This window comes from Nyctereutes procyonoides, unplaced genomic scaffold, assembly GCF_905146905.1.
Source record: "Nyctereutes procyonoides isolate TBG_1078 unplaced genomic scaffold, NYPRO_anot_genome, whole genome shotgun sequence".
Classification (NCBI taxonomy): domain Eukaryota; kingdom Metazoa; phylum Chordata; class Mammalia; order Carnivora; family Canidae; genus Nyctereutes; species Nyctereutes procyonoides.
This window is the reverse complement of record NW_026575140.1, coordinates 4,884,338-4,900,587: the sequence shown is the minus strand read 5'-3', so window position 1 is coordinate 4,900,587 and position 16,250 is coordinate 4,884,338. Positions and strand designations below refer to the sequence as shown.

The following is a 16,250-nucleotide window of genomic DNA, read 5'->3' as shown; positions in this document are numbered from 1 at the left end:
GATCTTTTGACTCAAATATTTATGGTCAGACTCGTCTCTGTGTTTTCTTATAATCCCCAACTTACATTTGTGGTCTAACTCCTGGATCGTATGCCCAGCAACATTCCTGTTTTATGGCTGGACACCTCCGGACACAGCAGGTGTTTCTAGGTTTTTCTCACTGCACCAACGTCGCCTCCATCACCTGCCTTGTCTTCCTTGTTTTTAGGTGTACAATAATATTTAGCTGCTGTTAACCATCTGAAAACATTATACTAAAACATTATTCTCTGGGGAGTTAGAAGTATTTTACTTTGTCACGACACCTCAGGAAAGCCCTCGATATTTTCAAAGAGCTTCTGTTATCATGGATGAGCCAGCCCAGTACACAATCTGTCTCCCCTGCTCTTCCCTGTAAGAGTCTAATCCTATGCGGAGCTACCACTTTTGCAGGGAATTGCTACTTTTTAAGAAAAATGACTTTATTAACTATGGCAAACAGTTAATGAAAACTCCCATGTTTAGAGCTATTACAAAACCTTAAAGCAAATACAGTCCTATAATTATCATTTAATAGAGTCTCTTTCTGCTAGCTCCTAGAAGTAATTACATATTGAAGTAATCCAAAAGGAGTAATCACATTCCACATCCTATTAATAGCCTACTGAGTTACCAAATTTCTCGGCTGAGACTGTTTTCCATAGAAAACATGAGATAATGGTTTATATCACGCTGAGTAAAAGCATCAGGTTTCTTTCTCCTTGAGTGTTTACTTCCATTATGCCACGTAAATAATCAGGATTGTGTTTGCCTAAACTCACCATAAGCATTACACGTCTTTAGAAATACGAGGGAAGCCATCTGAATACACCCAAGTCTTTTATTTCATTTTTCCCTTACTCCGTTCTGTAGCCAAGCTTCACAGATGACTCAGCAGGGAGCCGGTGAGTAGAACACTGGATGACTCTTCAACATTTAAGTCCATCTTGGGCTGTTAATATCACAAATGATGCTGTTCGGGCAGATGAAGAGCTGACCTGCCCTGGTTTTGAGATGCATTTACTTTGAAAATATCAGACTTATGGCATCTCTAAAAACACAAGAAATCTGTAATGGATGAGAGAAGTGCAAAGAAAAAAATGTTGAGAAAAACCCTTCCCATCTAGCTAGCTCTTCATTAATTTATAAAACTTTGTCATGGCCATTGTTTCACTTAATTCCTCAAATCCATTTAGTTCCTCGTGGGATTAGGCATGGATACTTTCATCCCCACCTCCTGGATAAAGGAGTATGAGACATCAGGAGCTTCAAAGACTTGCCCAAGGCCACACTGCCTATCAGTGAAATAACGAACAAGCTTGGGTACTTGGAGGGTTCCATCAGGTATACACTCTACACAGTGAATATAAAGCTCATGTCTTTTCTAGTTAATTCTTTAAAAAAAAAATCTTTGTTTACCTTATAGTTAAATAATAATCTTCAGAAGAGGAAAAATCTGAAGTTCCATGCAATCTAAGGTTCCAGGGGAAATGGGACAGACACACTGTACTTCAGGTTCAATTTAAATCACAGCCACGATAATTGTAGTAATCTATATTTGCAAAGAACTTCATGATTTCCTTGTACTATATAATTAGCATATATTCTTTGTAGGAAAGTTAGAAAATACAAACAAGCAGAAATACTTTTATAAATAATAACTTGGTAATAGACTAATCAGAAATAATCATCGCTCGTTTTCATTTCTGTCCAGACTTTTTTTTTGGCATGCACGTATATATGAGCTTTATAAAAGGCGATCATGAGATCCATGTCCATTTTTTCCCACCTAATAATATATGAAACACATTTACCGGCATCAGTATGCTTACATCAACATTCTCTTCTGAATATCTTCCTAACTTCTATCGTAAAGGTGTCTGGTCTCAGTTGACCATGGTGTAGGTACATTATTTGCACACTCTTTTGTCAAATATCTAATTAGGGTTTTAGGATAAATTTCTAGAGTTGAATTATTGGATCCAAAGCCTTTGATAGTTAAGTGTCCATCAGAAATATGTATACTACCAGAAATATTTATAATACCATAAGTAAAATAGGTTCGGGACTCATTTCCTCACAGTCAAGCCAACTCTAGATATTATTACTCTTTTAAAATCATTGGTAAATTGAGAAGTGAAATATAATCACAGTCCATAATGTCAATGACTTTCATTATTAGTAAACCTAGGATCTTTAAAAATAAGTATTGATCATTTCTTTTCTTTTTCTTTCGTAAATTGGCTATTCATGATCTTTGTCCATTTTTTAAATTGTATATTCATCAATTTGCAATTGACTTGTAAAGTCTCTCCATCTTTGGATGTTATTAACCTTGGACCTGTCATGCCTACTACATAGAATTTCTCAGGGGTGCAATGCCCTTTCGCTTCTAATTGTGCTGTGTTCATAATTATAGACCTTGTACTTTGAGTACCAGTTTTTCTCTGTTTAATATTATCTTTAGCAAAGCTTTCCTCATCCAAAATTGATGTCAATATTCACCTTTTTTTTTCTTTCTTACACATCCTGTGTTCCGTTTCAACCATTTGTCCATGTGAAATAATTGTGTAGCTCCCATTTGTTGGCCATTACCTAAATATCATTTAAGAAATAATTGGTCATTCCCACCTGCTTCACAGCACTATCTTTATTGTTATCTATATTACATGGTACAGTTGGCCCTTGAACAAAGCAGATTTTTGAATGGCATAGGTCCCCTTACACATGGAATTTTTTTTTTTTTTAGATAAAACCAGTACCATACTATAAACATATTTTCTCTTCCTGAGGATTTTTGTAATAATATTTTCTTTTCTCCACCTTACTTTATTGTAGAAATACGGTACATAACATGTAACATACAAAAAATGTGTTAATCAGCTGTTCATGTTACCAGTGAGGCTTCTGGTCAACAGCAGGCTATTAGTTAAGTTTTGGAAATGTCAAAAGTTATAAGCAGATTTTAGACAGCATGGGGGGCTGGTACCCCAGTGCCCATATTGTTCAAGAGTCAACTGTACGAGATTTTTTGGATCTTCAATTCTACCATTCTATTTGCTCTGGTATTATAATTTTCCTTAATATTTCATATGCATATATGTTAAAATCTGACAGATGCTTTCTCTACATTATTTTCATTTTATTACTCTTATTACTCTCAGACTTTGGCTTCTTTGTTCCTGCAGATCATTTTTAGAATTATTTTTCAAGTGCTTAATAAGTATCTTTGTGAATTTATTGAGTTTATCTCAAATTTATGGCTTATAATTTAAGAATACCCACCTTATAGTTTAAGAACAAAATTTTTTTAAATATTCTCTCCATCCAGAAGTGTGATCTGACTTTCCACTGAATCAGTTCTCTTTTTATTGCCATCAGGAAGGTTTTGTAATTGTCTTCTATGTATTTCTTATTAAGCTGATGGCTAACTACCTTATATTTTGGATGCTGTTGTGAAGTGGATTTTTAAATTATATTTCCTAAGTGAACATTTTTAGTATAAACTATAGCTTTTTAAATTAATTTGTTTATTATTGTACATTGTTCTAAAGTGATATAACACCCCAGCTAATTTTTCTGGATTTTTCTAAGGAGACAACCACATAAAAATTAAATAATATTTTGCTTTGTCTTTTTTTTTTTAACATTTGATGGGTTTTTTTTATGCTGTCTATTTGTATATATTTGCACTTATAGATTGTTAAATAACAGCAATAATAACAGCCATTCTTGTTTTACGTGTTAGTCAAGAGTTTCTAAAGTTTCACCCTTAAGCATAATATTGGTAGTGATATTCAAACTAAGATCTGTGTTGTGGGGTATGTATTTTAGGAGATTTCCTTTCCATCATTATTTTATTTTTTTTTTAAAAAGAAATGTTCAGGGGCACCTAGGTGGCTCAGTCGGTTAAGCATCCAACTCTTGATCTCACTAAGGTCTTGATCTTAGGGTCATGAGTTCAAGTCCCACGTTGGGCTCCAGGCCAGGCATGGAACTTTAAAAAAAAAAATAGATGTTCAGTTTTTATCACAATTTTTGAATTCTTACCAGAGGAGAGTATGATTTTGTCCTTTAACCTAATGATTTGTTAAAGTAATTAAATTGAAATATCCTAATATTGAACCTCATATTTTTAATTTCCAAACCTCTTCTTCCAAACAGTGATCATTTGATAAAATATAGCGGAAGAGCAAGGGTTAGCGATTAAATGATTGGTTTTACTCTTTATCGCTAGAAGGGGAACAATCTTAACATAAATATTTGACACATAATTAATCCTCTTACTGCTTCATTTATTTTTTTTAATTGCCAATTATTACATCAGTCCTAACTCATAGACTGAGCTGCTGTTTTGAGAGGAAGGCACTGAAACAACGGAAGCTAGGCACAGTGGAACGCATCCCAGGTTCCCAGAATCCCAGAGTTGCTTGCTCTCCAATAAGAAAGTTGGAGGCAAATCAGATCATGGGGTTATTTAGCTATTGAAACACTGCTCAGTCATTTGAGCAAGAGAGGGCAGTTTTAGGAGCTTGCAATAAGCCCCTATTTTAACACCAGCAAAAATACTCTTAGGATTTTAAGTCAACAAATTGAAAGAGCAGCCCTTTCAACATTGGGCAGCAGCTTCCCTATTTCATTTGACATTCTTCACCTTTGATGTTTCTTCTGTATCTTGTGTCAGCGTGACTTCCATCAAAAACTAGGTAATTTCATAGTTCCCTGATTACAGTCTCTTCTTTCTATCTTCCATAATCATGGGAAAATGAGCTGTTCTGATATACTTTGCTCTGCCAGGAATGGACTCCTCCTGCCTATTTCTCCTCTTTCAGGTCTCCCCATAAATGAAGTCACTGAAGCAAAGCTTTGCAGGCTATCCTCGTCCCGTCTTGAGTGCTCCATCCTATGAGGAAGGGACACTGCCATAGTTTTTCATATTTTTCCCTTTCTTGCATTTTAAATACTCATTTCCCTGTCTGTCTCCCATTAGAACATGAGCTCAGTGGGGGCAATGTCCCAGCACTTACAGACCAAATGCAAGGATTAAAATGAAAGAATGTCTGGGGGGGGGGGGGGAAATGTGATGTGTCTCAGAAATTTCAGGGATCCACTATGGTTAGGGGGAAATGATTATGTTATGATATAAGCTTCAGGCTGAAAAAAACACCCACCTTATAATGTTGGAATGTTCTGAGGAGTCAGTAGCACATAACCCACCTCTTCTTTCCATTCATTATCTATTATTCCACAAAGTTAAATAGGACATCTAGGGTTTGGATCCAGGCAGAGATGACCTTGAAATTTGGCAAGTGTATTATCTAAGGTGGGCCAAGTTGAAGATCAAATGAGCTCTGATACCTGATGCATTCAGAGTTTAGTTTGAACTACTAAAAAATGCAAAAATCAAACCAAAACAACAAAAAATGTGCATGAAATGCAGGTTTGGCTGAATAAATCAGGATAGTCACGACAGATTCACCCAGATTAGACCAATTAGCAAACATCTTTTTTTCTCTCCCACCTCACCTTTTTTTTTTACCCCCTAAGCTTAGAACATTTTTTTTTTTTTAATGAGCAGTATCAGATAGCATCAAAATATGCTTCTGGTTTTTTACTTTTGTTATTTAAAGATAGCCAAATAGATTTCTATGGAATTTTTTTTCCCTCTTAATTGCTTCAATATGGAAGATGCTCTCTTGGCAGATCAAAATGGCAGATGTCTTTTAATGCACTGCCATTTTCTCTGTGTAAATAATTATGTTCCTTTCCTGCCTGAATTTCACTGTGGCAGTTTGTCCATTACAACATGGCTTATCTGGGAACTCACTCCCTCCCCAGCCCAACAACAACAACAAAAAGGTCATTTTGGTGGAACAGACACATTAGTCTTTCAAGATTTCCTTTGGTCACTGATTTAACTAACTCCTGGGATTTCTCAACTCACTTAAAGACCCTAAATGTTTATATCTCACTGAATTCCTTGGTAGTTGTCCTTGTCTTAAAACAAGAAATACTTAGGCAGTACGTTTATTTTTCCCTCCCTATCACGGAGGAGAGAATTTTCCTGGTACAACAATGGCGGAAGAGTTAATTTTAAGGGAAGTGGTAAATACAATAAAGAAAAGTCTATTAATACCAACCAACAGTGCACACTTAGATGTCTCATGCACACATGCATATAAAGTTATTCCTGCAATGTTATGTATTGTAATTCATGTTTTGCTGATCCCTCAGTATCAAAGGTGTTAATTAAAAGATCGTGATGATCTCCTCTTGGCGTACAACTCCTTAACTCAGTTGGAAGACATTATAGCCATCAGAGTCTTGGGTCAGACAATTTTCTTCATTAATATGTATACATAAGCTATTAAGGTCATCTATGAGCAGAAGTAATATCCAAAATATAAAAAATACAAACTTTACAAGTTTTATTTGAAATTTCTATTATTTCAGTTCCTCAGTTGAGGATGGCAAATATGGCATCAAAAGCTTCAATTAAGTTTTGAATAATCACATATCTAAATGAGTATTTAAAATCTAAATAACTAGGGGCACCTGACTGGCTCACTTGTTAGAGCATGTGACTTGCGACCTTGGGATCATGAGTTCAAGTCCCACAGTGGTGTAATTCACTTAAAAAAAAATTAAGATTAAAAAAATTAAATCTAAGTAATTAAACATTCCAATGATGTCTTTTGCAATTGCGTAGCATATATACTTATAAAAGTATTAAAGCTTAAAACTCCATTAAGACTTCTGAGACACATACTATATTCATATATATATATATATATATGTATAGTATGTAGATGTATATATCTGTATATATACATACATACGTTTTTTTTTCCATGATCCTGATAGAGCTATTGCCACATTTCTAGGGAAATATGTGGTAGGGCTCAGAGGAAAGTAATCAAATAATGATTATTCTTCTAGCAACTGACTGTATAACTGTCTTCAAGTGCGTGGGAGCTTCTAAAGTGGTAGATTGACCTACTTCATCTCAGGTTTGTGCAGTAAGGATAGAGCACGTAGATTTGGGTCGGAAGTGAACAAAACAGGAGCAAGGCTCGGCGTCAGCTCTCTAAGAGTCTCTAGAGAGGGGACCTCATCTGATCAGATTGAACAATGACAGGACAGAGGAAACAGAGTAGCCAACCAAAGGCCATCTTAAGAGCTTCGAGGACGCTACTGAGCTGACTCATTCCTTCACCTTAGGTCAAGCCTTCCTCCTAACGTCATGGGGAGACCACAACATGCAAATCCTTTGCTGCAGTGGTTTCTCTTTTTCGGATTTTTTTATATGCAGGGTCTATGCCCATATGCTGCCCATTTTGCAAAATCTTGTATCCGACAGAAAACAAAACAAAAACATGTTCCCGGTGGTTTTTTTTTTTTTTTTGGCTGATACAAGATTGCATCCAGCGTAGTCTATCTATCGAGGGCTGATTCCCCATCATAATTTCCCCTTTCATGTCAGTTGTATGTATCCCTCCGATGGGCTACATCATCATCATAACCCTTATGTTTGCATCCCCAAACGGGTACCATGGAGACCATCATTATCAGGTACCTTTACATTGTGTTAGTGTAATGACAAAGTGTGCAGGTAAAAACAGCATGTAATTAGGAGTCCAGGATGTAGACATAAAATTTTGAAATCTGAATTTATTTTCCATTAATAGAAACACTACAATTTGTGCATGACATATTCTAGTAATTAATGACCCCATTTGCAAGGTTTTGCTGGACTAGAGGGAAAATGAAACCAGTGAGGTGTCTGTGGCCAGGGATGAGAACACTGGCTGTCGGTAAGAAAAAGCAAGGTGCTTGAAAAACATTTCTTACCACGGGAAATATGTTGCCCAGGACTGAAGAGCATGAACTCTGTTCTTACCTCTGGATGATGAGCCCTTCTGCGGAGGCAGTTGCATTCCAAGCTGCTATGACATTTCCAGGAATTCACTTTCCTCTCTCTGCCAATAAGTTCCTCTTCCTCGTTAGTTTATTGCTGAGAGAGGATCGCTTCCAGGAAAGAATTAATATTTACTGAGCATCTCCAACAGTCTGTCGCTGCGCTAAGTACCTTTATGAATGGAATCATTTTAACATTTAAAAGTATTAGTTTCCTGGGTGAGAAGATAGAAACAGGACATTTACTTAATATGACTAAAGTCAGGCGATTAATATGTAGATGATTCAAGATTCAAACCCAAGCTTGTTTGACCCCAAATATTGAGAGATTTGCTCTTTGGATACTTCATAAAGGAGGAGGATCTGAGAAATCTCTTGATGGAAATTTAAACATTGATAACATTTGCCTTGTTCTGCCTCATGTTATGAACCATGGGGCAAGTCTGACACTTGCCTGAAAATGTGGCCTCAGGAGAAGCTCTTTTATCCACAGGCCACCCATAAACCTTAGGATATGTGTGTCCAAAATAAGGGGGCCCTCTTAAACATAGATGAACAGTGATTGCTAATTTGAATGAAAGAAAAAAAAATCTGTAGTCAAACTTAGGATGCAGAATTGATTTCCAGAATAGTGATTTTTAGTGCTATGGCTAGTTTGTTTCTTTTTCATTTTGTTTATCTAGAGGTGTTGTTTTATGAAGTTCCTGCCTACAGTGGTGGCTCTATCTGTGTTACTAGAAGATCAGTGATCACAAGGGACCACAAGAAAGGCCATCACAGGACACAGCACCGACCCCTCTAAAATGGCTATCCCCACAAAAAAAAAAAAAAAAAAAAAAAAAAAAAAAAAAAAAGGCTTACTCTCCCGTTGTTCTGGAGCCACTTGGATTTAGAGGGGGGAACTCTTTAATTCATTTAAATGACATCAACCACCTTAGGGCCATGCCAGGCTGGTTAGTCACGTTTCTAATGCCTCGTGCCAGTCTACCGTCCTCTAGTTCACCAGCCCTGGAGGATGGCAGTCCTGGGTGTTAAGCGTTCTGGTAGAAGGATTCCTTGAGCCCTGTGATAACCTGTGTGACCTTGAGCACAGTATTTGGTACCTGCGAGGCACGCTTGATATCACCCGGTGTCCTCATTTCAAGGATGACCAAGTGAGGCCCTACAGGACAGATGAGGCCTTCTAAGGCATGTTGATGGGCGTATGTCCAAGGAGAGACGCCCAGTCCACCTCTTTCCCACCTGTTAAACTAACCTTAAAACCCATATGTGAAACATGTTTGGATAAAAGAACTTGCTTTTTTAAAGTTCTCAAGATTCTACAGGTCTGTCGCTCAGAGGCTCAAGTGATTCGGTCATCCGGGTACCTAGACGAGCTTCTATAGAATAGTTGGCGCGTGTCTGAGGGGACTCGCGTGTTCAGAATTCACCAGACGTGCTGCATTCACTGCTCGCGTCCTGCCCAGATCCGAGTTTCCCTTTCGCGTTCGATTTTCAGGTACTGTCATGTGGAGGCTGGCATGCTGTGACCTGGAGGCTAAGTTTTTCGTGGATGACACGTTGAAGACTAGATTTTAAATTGTGCCTTCTGCAGGTGTACAAAAGCAAAACACTCAGTTTACATCCCCTCCAAACAACACCCTGGCTGACAGGGTGTGACCCAGTAGACAAACTAAATAAATGATCTGTTGGGGCTGTCGCCCAGATCGGAGAAGTGTATTTGGCCAAGCTATTTAATTAATTCCCTTTTCTTCTTTGATTTTTAATTTTCACTTTTATTCATAGTGGCATTAGTGATAATTCATATCATTAAAATGGGGTAGATAGTGTCACTTTTCATTTGTCAAAGTCTTATTTGAACTCCAATGCATGAGAAGGGAAAAATCGCATATTTTGAAAGAATTTGTTTTAGACATGTAAATTTTTTGTGATCCTTAGGCATAGAACAATGGTATAAGCTCAACAGGAGCGAACAGTCAGGAAACTGAATTTTCAGTTAATAGTCTATTTGGCCAACATACTCTATTTTTTCATGGTTCTCTATAGTACATATAATTTTTTTCCCAGTGATAAGGACAATATATGCCAGTTATGCAATTCAAAAAATACAGAAATGGGGGCTAAGTCTTCTGCCTTGTTTTGTTTGAGATGTTGGCAACGACGGGCAGAGAATCTGTCCTCATGCAGCTTTATCAAAAATCAGGGCATTCACACCCCTTGCCTTCTGCAGTCCTCAGAATATCTTCTCACCCCTAAATCAGATTCAATCTACCTTTTATATCTAATATATTTCATCTCATATAAAATGTACTACTACATTTCCTTTCATCTAGAAGATATCAATTTAATTTTGAGATTCTAAGATATTTCTTCCTATGACAAGAACTAATTCACGGTACTGTCCGTCCACCTAAAACCTGCCGGCTATTGGGTGATGATGTTGTTATAACACTCATATCGCTGCAAGTTACTGCTTCTGAACTCACAGGCAGAGGCAGGCCACACTGAAGGTGTGCGTGTGCACTGTGTGTACTATGTAATTTGATCGAACACACTAAAAATCTCACCTCTTTTGTGGTTACCCGTGTTTCCCCCAGAGCATACAACCTGAAGAAAAAAAAAAAAAGGTATCGTTGGGTTGGTACAGATCTGCAAAAAAAAAAATATGATGAGGAAGTAGCTGGGGGCTTAGGTCACAAAAGATTGTGAAATATATGGAAGCTTGGGACACCTGGTGGGTTCAGCGATTTAGTGCCGCCTTCGGCCCAGGGCCTGATCCTGGAGTCCTGGGATTGAGTCCCATGTCTGGTTCTCTGCATGGAGCCTGCTTCTCCCTCTGCCTGCGTCTCTGTCTCTGTCTCTGTCTCTGTCTCTCTCTCTCTCTCTGTGTGTGTGTCTCTCATGAATAAATAAATAAAATCTCTAAAAAAAAATCAATATATGGAAGCCAACATCTGGAATTTTGCTTTAACTTCTCTCAGAACACAGTCGTGCCATGTGTTCAGAAAATACTTACTGAATGTCTCTTGCGTGTCCAACACTGGAGAGACTGAGGTGAATCGGATGAAGTTCCCTAGTGTTTGAAGTTCACAGTCCAGGTGAGGTCGAAGCGGTTAAGCCCACCAACAGTGGCACACCGGTGCGGTATGGGTTTCTGTAAGAACACAGGGTGCTGTGGGCCACGAAGGAGATGACAGGAGAGGCCTCCCTGACGCGATGACTTTTCAGTCCAGTTTTGAGGCTTGAGGAGTCTAGCTGTCGCGCTACAGGAACAGCTTCCAGGGAAGCCGGACAGTGGCTAAGGGGCAGGTGGGAAGCTGGGTGTGCTGCGGAAACAGAAGGCCGCCTGCGTGTCCGGCTGTCCTGGGCCACTGGGATGGGTGGGATGAGACCCTGGAAGTGGAGTAGAATCATAAGGGGAAAATCTCGTGGTTTGCTCTGTAGAGGGGGCTGTGCTGTGTGGACAACAGAGAGACCTCGGGATTATTTTGAGCAGGAGGTACCACATATTTAATGAGGTGGTGGATGGTGCCTAGATTTCAAAGAAACTATACACCTTAAAATTGGATTTTTTTTTTAGTTAATTAATTAATTAATTTATTTATTTATTCATGATAGTCACAGAGAGAGAGAGAGAGAGAGGCAGAGACACAGGCAGAGGGAGGGGCAGGCTCCATGTAGGGAGCCCGACGTGGGATTCCATCCCTGGTCTCCAGGATGGCGCCCTGGGCCAAAGGCAGGCGCTAAACCCCTGCGCCACCCAGGGATCCCTTAAAATTGGATTTTAAACATAACAAAAAAGAAACTATACAGCTGCTGCTGGGTTCATAAAATATTTTGTCCTCAAAGATAATATTTTCCTTTAGGGCTCACAAGTGGGTTTACGGTTTGGGCGAGGTCTGTGTGTGGGCTGGAGATCTCTTACGCACACGGGCACAGCAATTGGCCAAAGGCTGGCCATCGAGCAGGAACGTGCAAACGTGAAGAAGAAGGGTTTTCTGTGTGTCCTGTGACCCCCGCGTGCGGAGTCGGTCTGTCTGTGCTCTCGGGGCGCCCGCGGCCCAGGCCCACCCTGCGCTGCTCTGAGGCCGGGGCGCCCAAGGCCGCATCCGTGTGGGCATTCGGATCCACGGAGTAAGGCGCGGCCCGGTGCCAGGTCGGGCCCCACGCGGTGGAGACCCGGGGGGGGGGTGCGGAGCCGGTGCGCGCCGGCCGCGAGCCCCTGTGCTCTCCCCGCAGACAGCACCGCAGGCGTGTACGCCCGGCGCGGGGGCTTCAGCCGCCAGAAGCAGGACCTGTACCTGCTGCCCGTGGTCATCAGCGACGGCGGGATCCCGCCCATGAGCAGCACCAACACCCTGACCATCAAAGTGTGCGGGTGCGACGTGCACGGGGCGCTGCTCTCCTGCAACGCCGAGGCCTACGTGCTGAACGCCGGCCTCAGCACCGGCGCGCTCATCGCCATCCTCGCCTGCATCGTCATCCTGCTGGGTAAGGGCGGCCGCGGGCCGCGGGGGCGGGGGCCCGACGGGAGGGGGTGCGGGAGGGCTCACGGGGTGCAGGCGGCCTCCAGGTGGGCCTCGGGTGGAGGCCGGGACCTGAGCCGACGAGGGCGGGAGGGGGAGGGCTCCCCGGGGTGCAGGCGGCCTCCAGGTGGGCCTCGGGTGGAGGCCAGGACCTGAGCCGACGAGGGCGGGAGGGGGAGGGCTCCCCGGGGTGCAGGCGGCCTCCAGGGTGGTCTGCGGGGGGGAAGCCAGGACCCCAGACGACGGGGGGGGGTGGCAGGCCGGGAGGGCTCCCTGAGGTGCAGGCGGCCTCCAGGGTGGGTTTCCGGCGGAGGCCAGGACCTGAGTCGACGGGGGTGGCCGGGAGGGCTCCCAGGGTGGGCCACGGGTGGAGGCCAGGACCTGAGCCAACGAGGGCGGGAGGGGGAGGGCTCCAGGGTGGGCTGCGGGCGTAGACCAGGACCCGGGGCAATGGGGGTGGCTCCCCGCAGGTGCAGGCAGCCTCCAGGGTGGGCCACCGGCGGAGGCCACGACCCGAGGCGATGGGGGAGGGGCTCCCCGGGGTGCAGGCGGCCTCCAGGGTGGGCCGCGGGCCGAGGCCAGGACCGGAGAAAAGGCGGGGGGGGGGGGGGGGCGGCGGGCCGCGGGGCGTGGGGGCGGGGTCGAGGTTGTGCACTCTCCAGGGTCAGGCCAGGTTCCGAGGGGCAGTTGCAGGATGGCAGGGCTGCAGGGCGGCAGCGGGGTGCGGAGGGCGCCCCTGAGGTCATGCAGGAGAGGTCAGTGGGCAGAGGCCTGGGGTTCGAGCCACGGTTGCCTTAGTGGAGGAAGGAGAAGGGCGAGAGCTGGAAAGACTAATCTCGAGGCCAGAGACCTCACAGGAAGGCCTCAGGGCCTGGCCAAGCGCATCGTAGCATCGGGCCGAGCCTCCGCCCCTCCGGACCCAGGGGCCTTCTCCCGCCCTGCAGGCTGGGTTGGTGCCCCACTGGCGCCCTGATCTCCTCTGGTAAGAACAGCGGTGCCCTCGGTTGACCTCCGCGGGCTTTGGGAAGAGAAGTCAGGCAGCAGGAGAATCAGCTTGCACACCCAGGGGTTTCTGACACGGAATTCATGCTTGGCCCGTGGTGTTTGGTTCTCCGTTGAATGAGTTGAGGGGGCCCAGCTGCGTAGGGAAGAGTCGGTGAGTTCAGGTCCCCAAAGAGTTCCTGAGAATTGGGTACCGGGTGCTGCATCCAGCCTTGGGGGATCAAGGACTCCCCCCTCCTTGTATGTCCCAGTGATGGTGGCCCTGGAGGGGCTCTCAGCCTCTTGCCAGATTCAGGCACAAACCTTTTTTTTGGCGGAGCTGCATGTGTGGAGGCCGTTCTCATGGAATATTGTAGAAGCCTCTTGTGAGGAGGTGGAGGACGAAGAATTGAGCTGTGTCTCAGTTTCCTGTTAGGCAGTGCTGCCCACCCACCCTAGGTTCCTGAGCATAGGGGAGTTGCCTCTCAGGGAGGACACAGCTGCTTTCCCTGGGGTACAGCCGATGCTACCTTCCTGTGTTTGAATAAATAGAGGACATTTGTCTCCTGGGGGTCATTATAAGCACCCCCCCTCCCCAGTGGTTCTTACGGTAAGTTTCTTAGGAAGGTCCAGTAGGATCACTGTTCATCACCCCCCTGCTCTGACCCCGGCCCTCTGGGCAGGACCGAGCCTCACCCCTATAGAAAGGTAGGACCGCAGGTCTCTGTCCTTATTCATCAGCTTTGGTGACACAGCTGTCCCCTTTTGGAAAAAGAAACCAACATAAGCCATTTTTAAGAGGCTGTAGACCAGTCGATTTAGAATCTTCCTAATTCTCAGGAAGATGACTTCCAAATAGTGTCGGACTCGTAAAGAGCTCAGAATAGTTCCAGCTGCCAGTTGGTTTGGAATCCTATTTTCCTGGCAGCGCTTGGCGGAGGAAGAGCCAGGTGGAGGGTGGTTTTGCGCATCTTTGGGGGACTCCAGGTGAAGCTCTGGTTTCCTAGAGTGATAGACTGGTTCCTATTCTGAGCGTAGGCCCCCACACCCTACGGTGAGCAGGGCTCGAGGTTGGGGGGTGGGGGCACGGACTCCAGGGACACCTGATCTGTGCTCACTTTCCTGTGCTTTCCTTGTAGTGATCGTAGTGCTGTTTGTGACCCTGAGAAGGCAAAAGAAAGAACCACTCATCGTCTTTGAGGAGGAAGACGTCCGTGAGAACATCATCACGTACGACGACGAAGGGGGTGGGGAGGAAGACACAGAAGCCTTTGATATTGCCACCCTCCAGAATCCAGACGGGATCAATGGCTTCATCCCTCGCAAAGACATAAAACCCGAGTATCAGTACATGCCTAGACCCGGGCTCCGGCCGGCACCCAACAGCGTGGACGTCGATGACTTCATCAATACGAGAATACAGGAGGCGGATAATGACCCCACTGCCCCTCCTTATGATTCAATCCAAATCTACGGTTACGAAGGCAGGGGCTCGGTGGCCGGGTCCCTGAGCTCCCTAGAGTCGGCCACCACAGATTCGGACTTGGACTATGACTACCTACAGAACTGGGGACCTCGTTTTAAGAAACTAGCAGACTTGTACGGTTCCAAAGACACTTTTGATGACGACTCTTAACAATAACGATACAAATTTGGCCTTAAGAACTGTGTCTGGCGTTCTGAAGAATCTAGAAGATATGTAAACAGGTATTTTTTTAAAACAAGGAAAGGCTCATTTAAAACAAGCAAAGTTTTACAGAGAGGATACATTTAATAAAACTGCAAGGACATCAAAGTGGTAAATACTGTGAAGTACCTTTTCTCGCAAAAAGGCAAATATTGAAGTTGTTTATCAACTTCCCTAGAGAAAAACCACTTGGCGTACAAAATATTTAAGTGAAGGAGAAGTCTAACGGTGAACTTACAATGAAGGGAAATTGTTTGTGTGTTACGAACATCTAAGTCTTTCTTTCTTCTTCTTCTTTTTTTTTTTTTTATTTTATTTGTCAAAGAAGCTTCCACAAAATTAGAAAGGACAACAGTTCTGAGCTGTAATTTCGCCTTAAACTACGGACACTCTATATGTAGTGCATTTTTAAACTTGAAATATATAATATTCAGCCAGCTTAAACCCATACAATGTATGTACAATACAATGTACAATTATGTCTCTTGAGCATCAATCTTGTTACTGCTGATTCTTGTAAATCTTTTTGCTTCTACTTTCATCTTAAACTAATACGTGCCAGATATAACTGTCTTGTTTCAGTGAGAGGCTCCCTATTTCTATGCCATTTTTAATGTATCTATTTGTACAATTTTAAAGTTCTTATTTTAGTATACATACAAATATCAGTATTCTGACATGTAAGAAATGTTACGGCATCACACTTATATTTTATGAACATTGTACTGTTGCTTTAATATGAGCTTCAATATAAGAAGCAACCTTTGAAATAAAAACAGATTCTTTTTTAATCCTGGGTTTCATTCTTAACATTGAAAAACGTGTTTCTGATGACCCATTTATATGTCTAATTTAAGATCATTGTGATCTTTTCATACCCCTTTTCGTGAGCTGCTGTAGTCTGCTGCTTTTATTGTTTATTTAAAATCAAATCTGTTTTCTCCGGACGCGAGTCTGCAACACCGTGTAAAGCTCTCTCGGCCTTTCTCAGTGTCAGCTTCCTGGCTTCCCTTTGCATACATCTTTTGAAAACGAAGGATGCTAACGATCTAGGTCAGTCTCCGAGTCTGCAGTGCTTGTTATATGATGGGCATTTATCTTGCATATTAGCAATTCGGTGT

The 16,250-nt window shown here is 43.0% G+C and overlaps 1 protein-coding gene across 4 annotated transcripts in view; it reads left to right on the top strand.

Moving 5' to 3' along the window:
- CDH11 (cadherin 11) overlaps positions 1–15,920 on the top strand; it is a 147,291-nt gene extending 131,371 nt beyond the window's left edge. For 3 of the 4 annotated variants that reach the window (XM_055305676.1, XM_055305677.1, XM_055305679.1), the window contains 2 exons: positions 12,175–12,426; positions 14,582–15,920. In XM_055305676.1, coding sequence (XP_055161651.1) covers positions 12,175–12,426; positions 14,582–15,078 — 749 coding nt within the window. In that variant the 3' untranslated portion in view covers positions 15,079–15,920. Of the gene's footprint in view, positions 1–9,433; positions 12,135–12,174; positions 12,427–14,581 lie in introns of those variants that run through there. The other variant, XM_055305680.1, reaches the window with a different exon arrangement.
- The last annotated feature ends 330 nt before the right edge of the window (positions 15,921–16,250 follow it).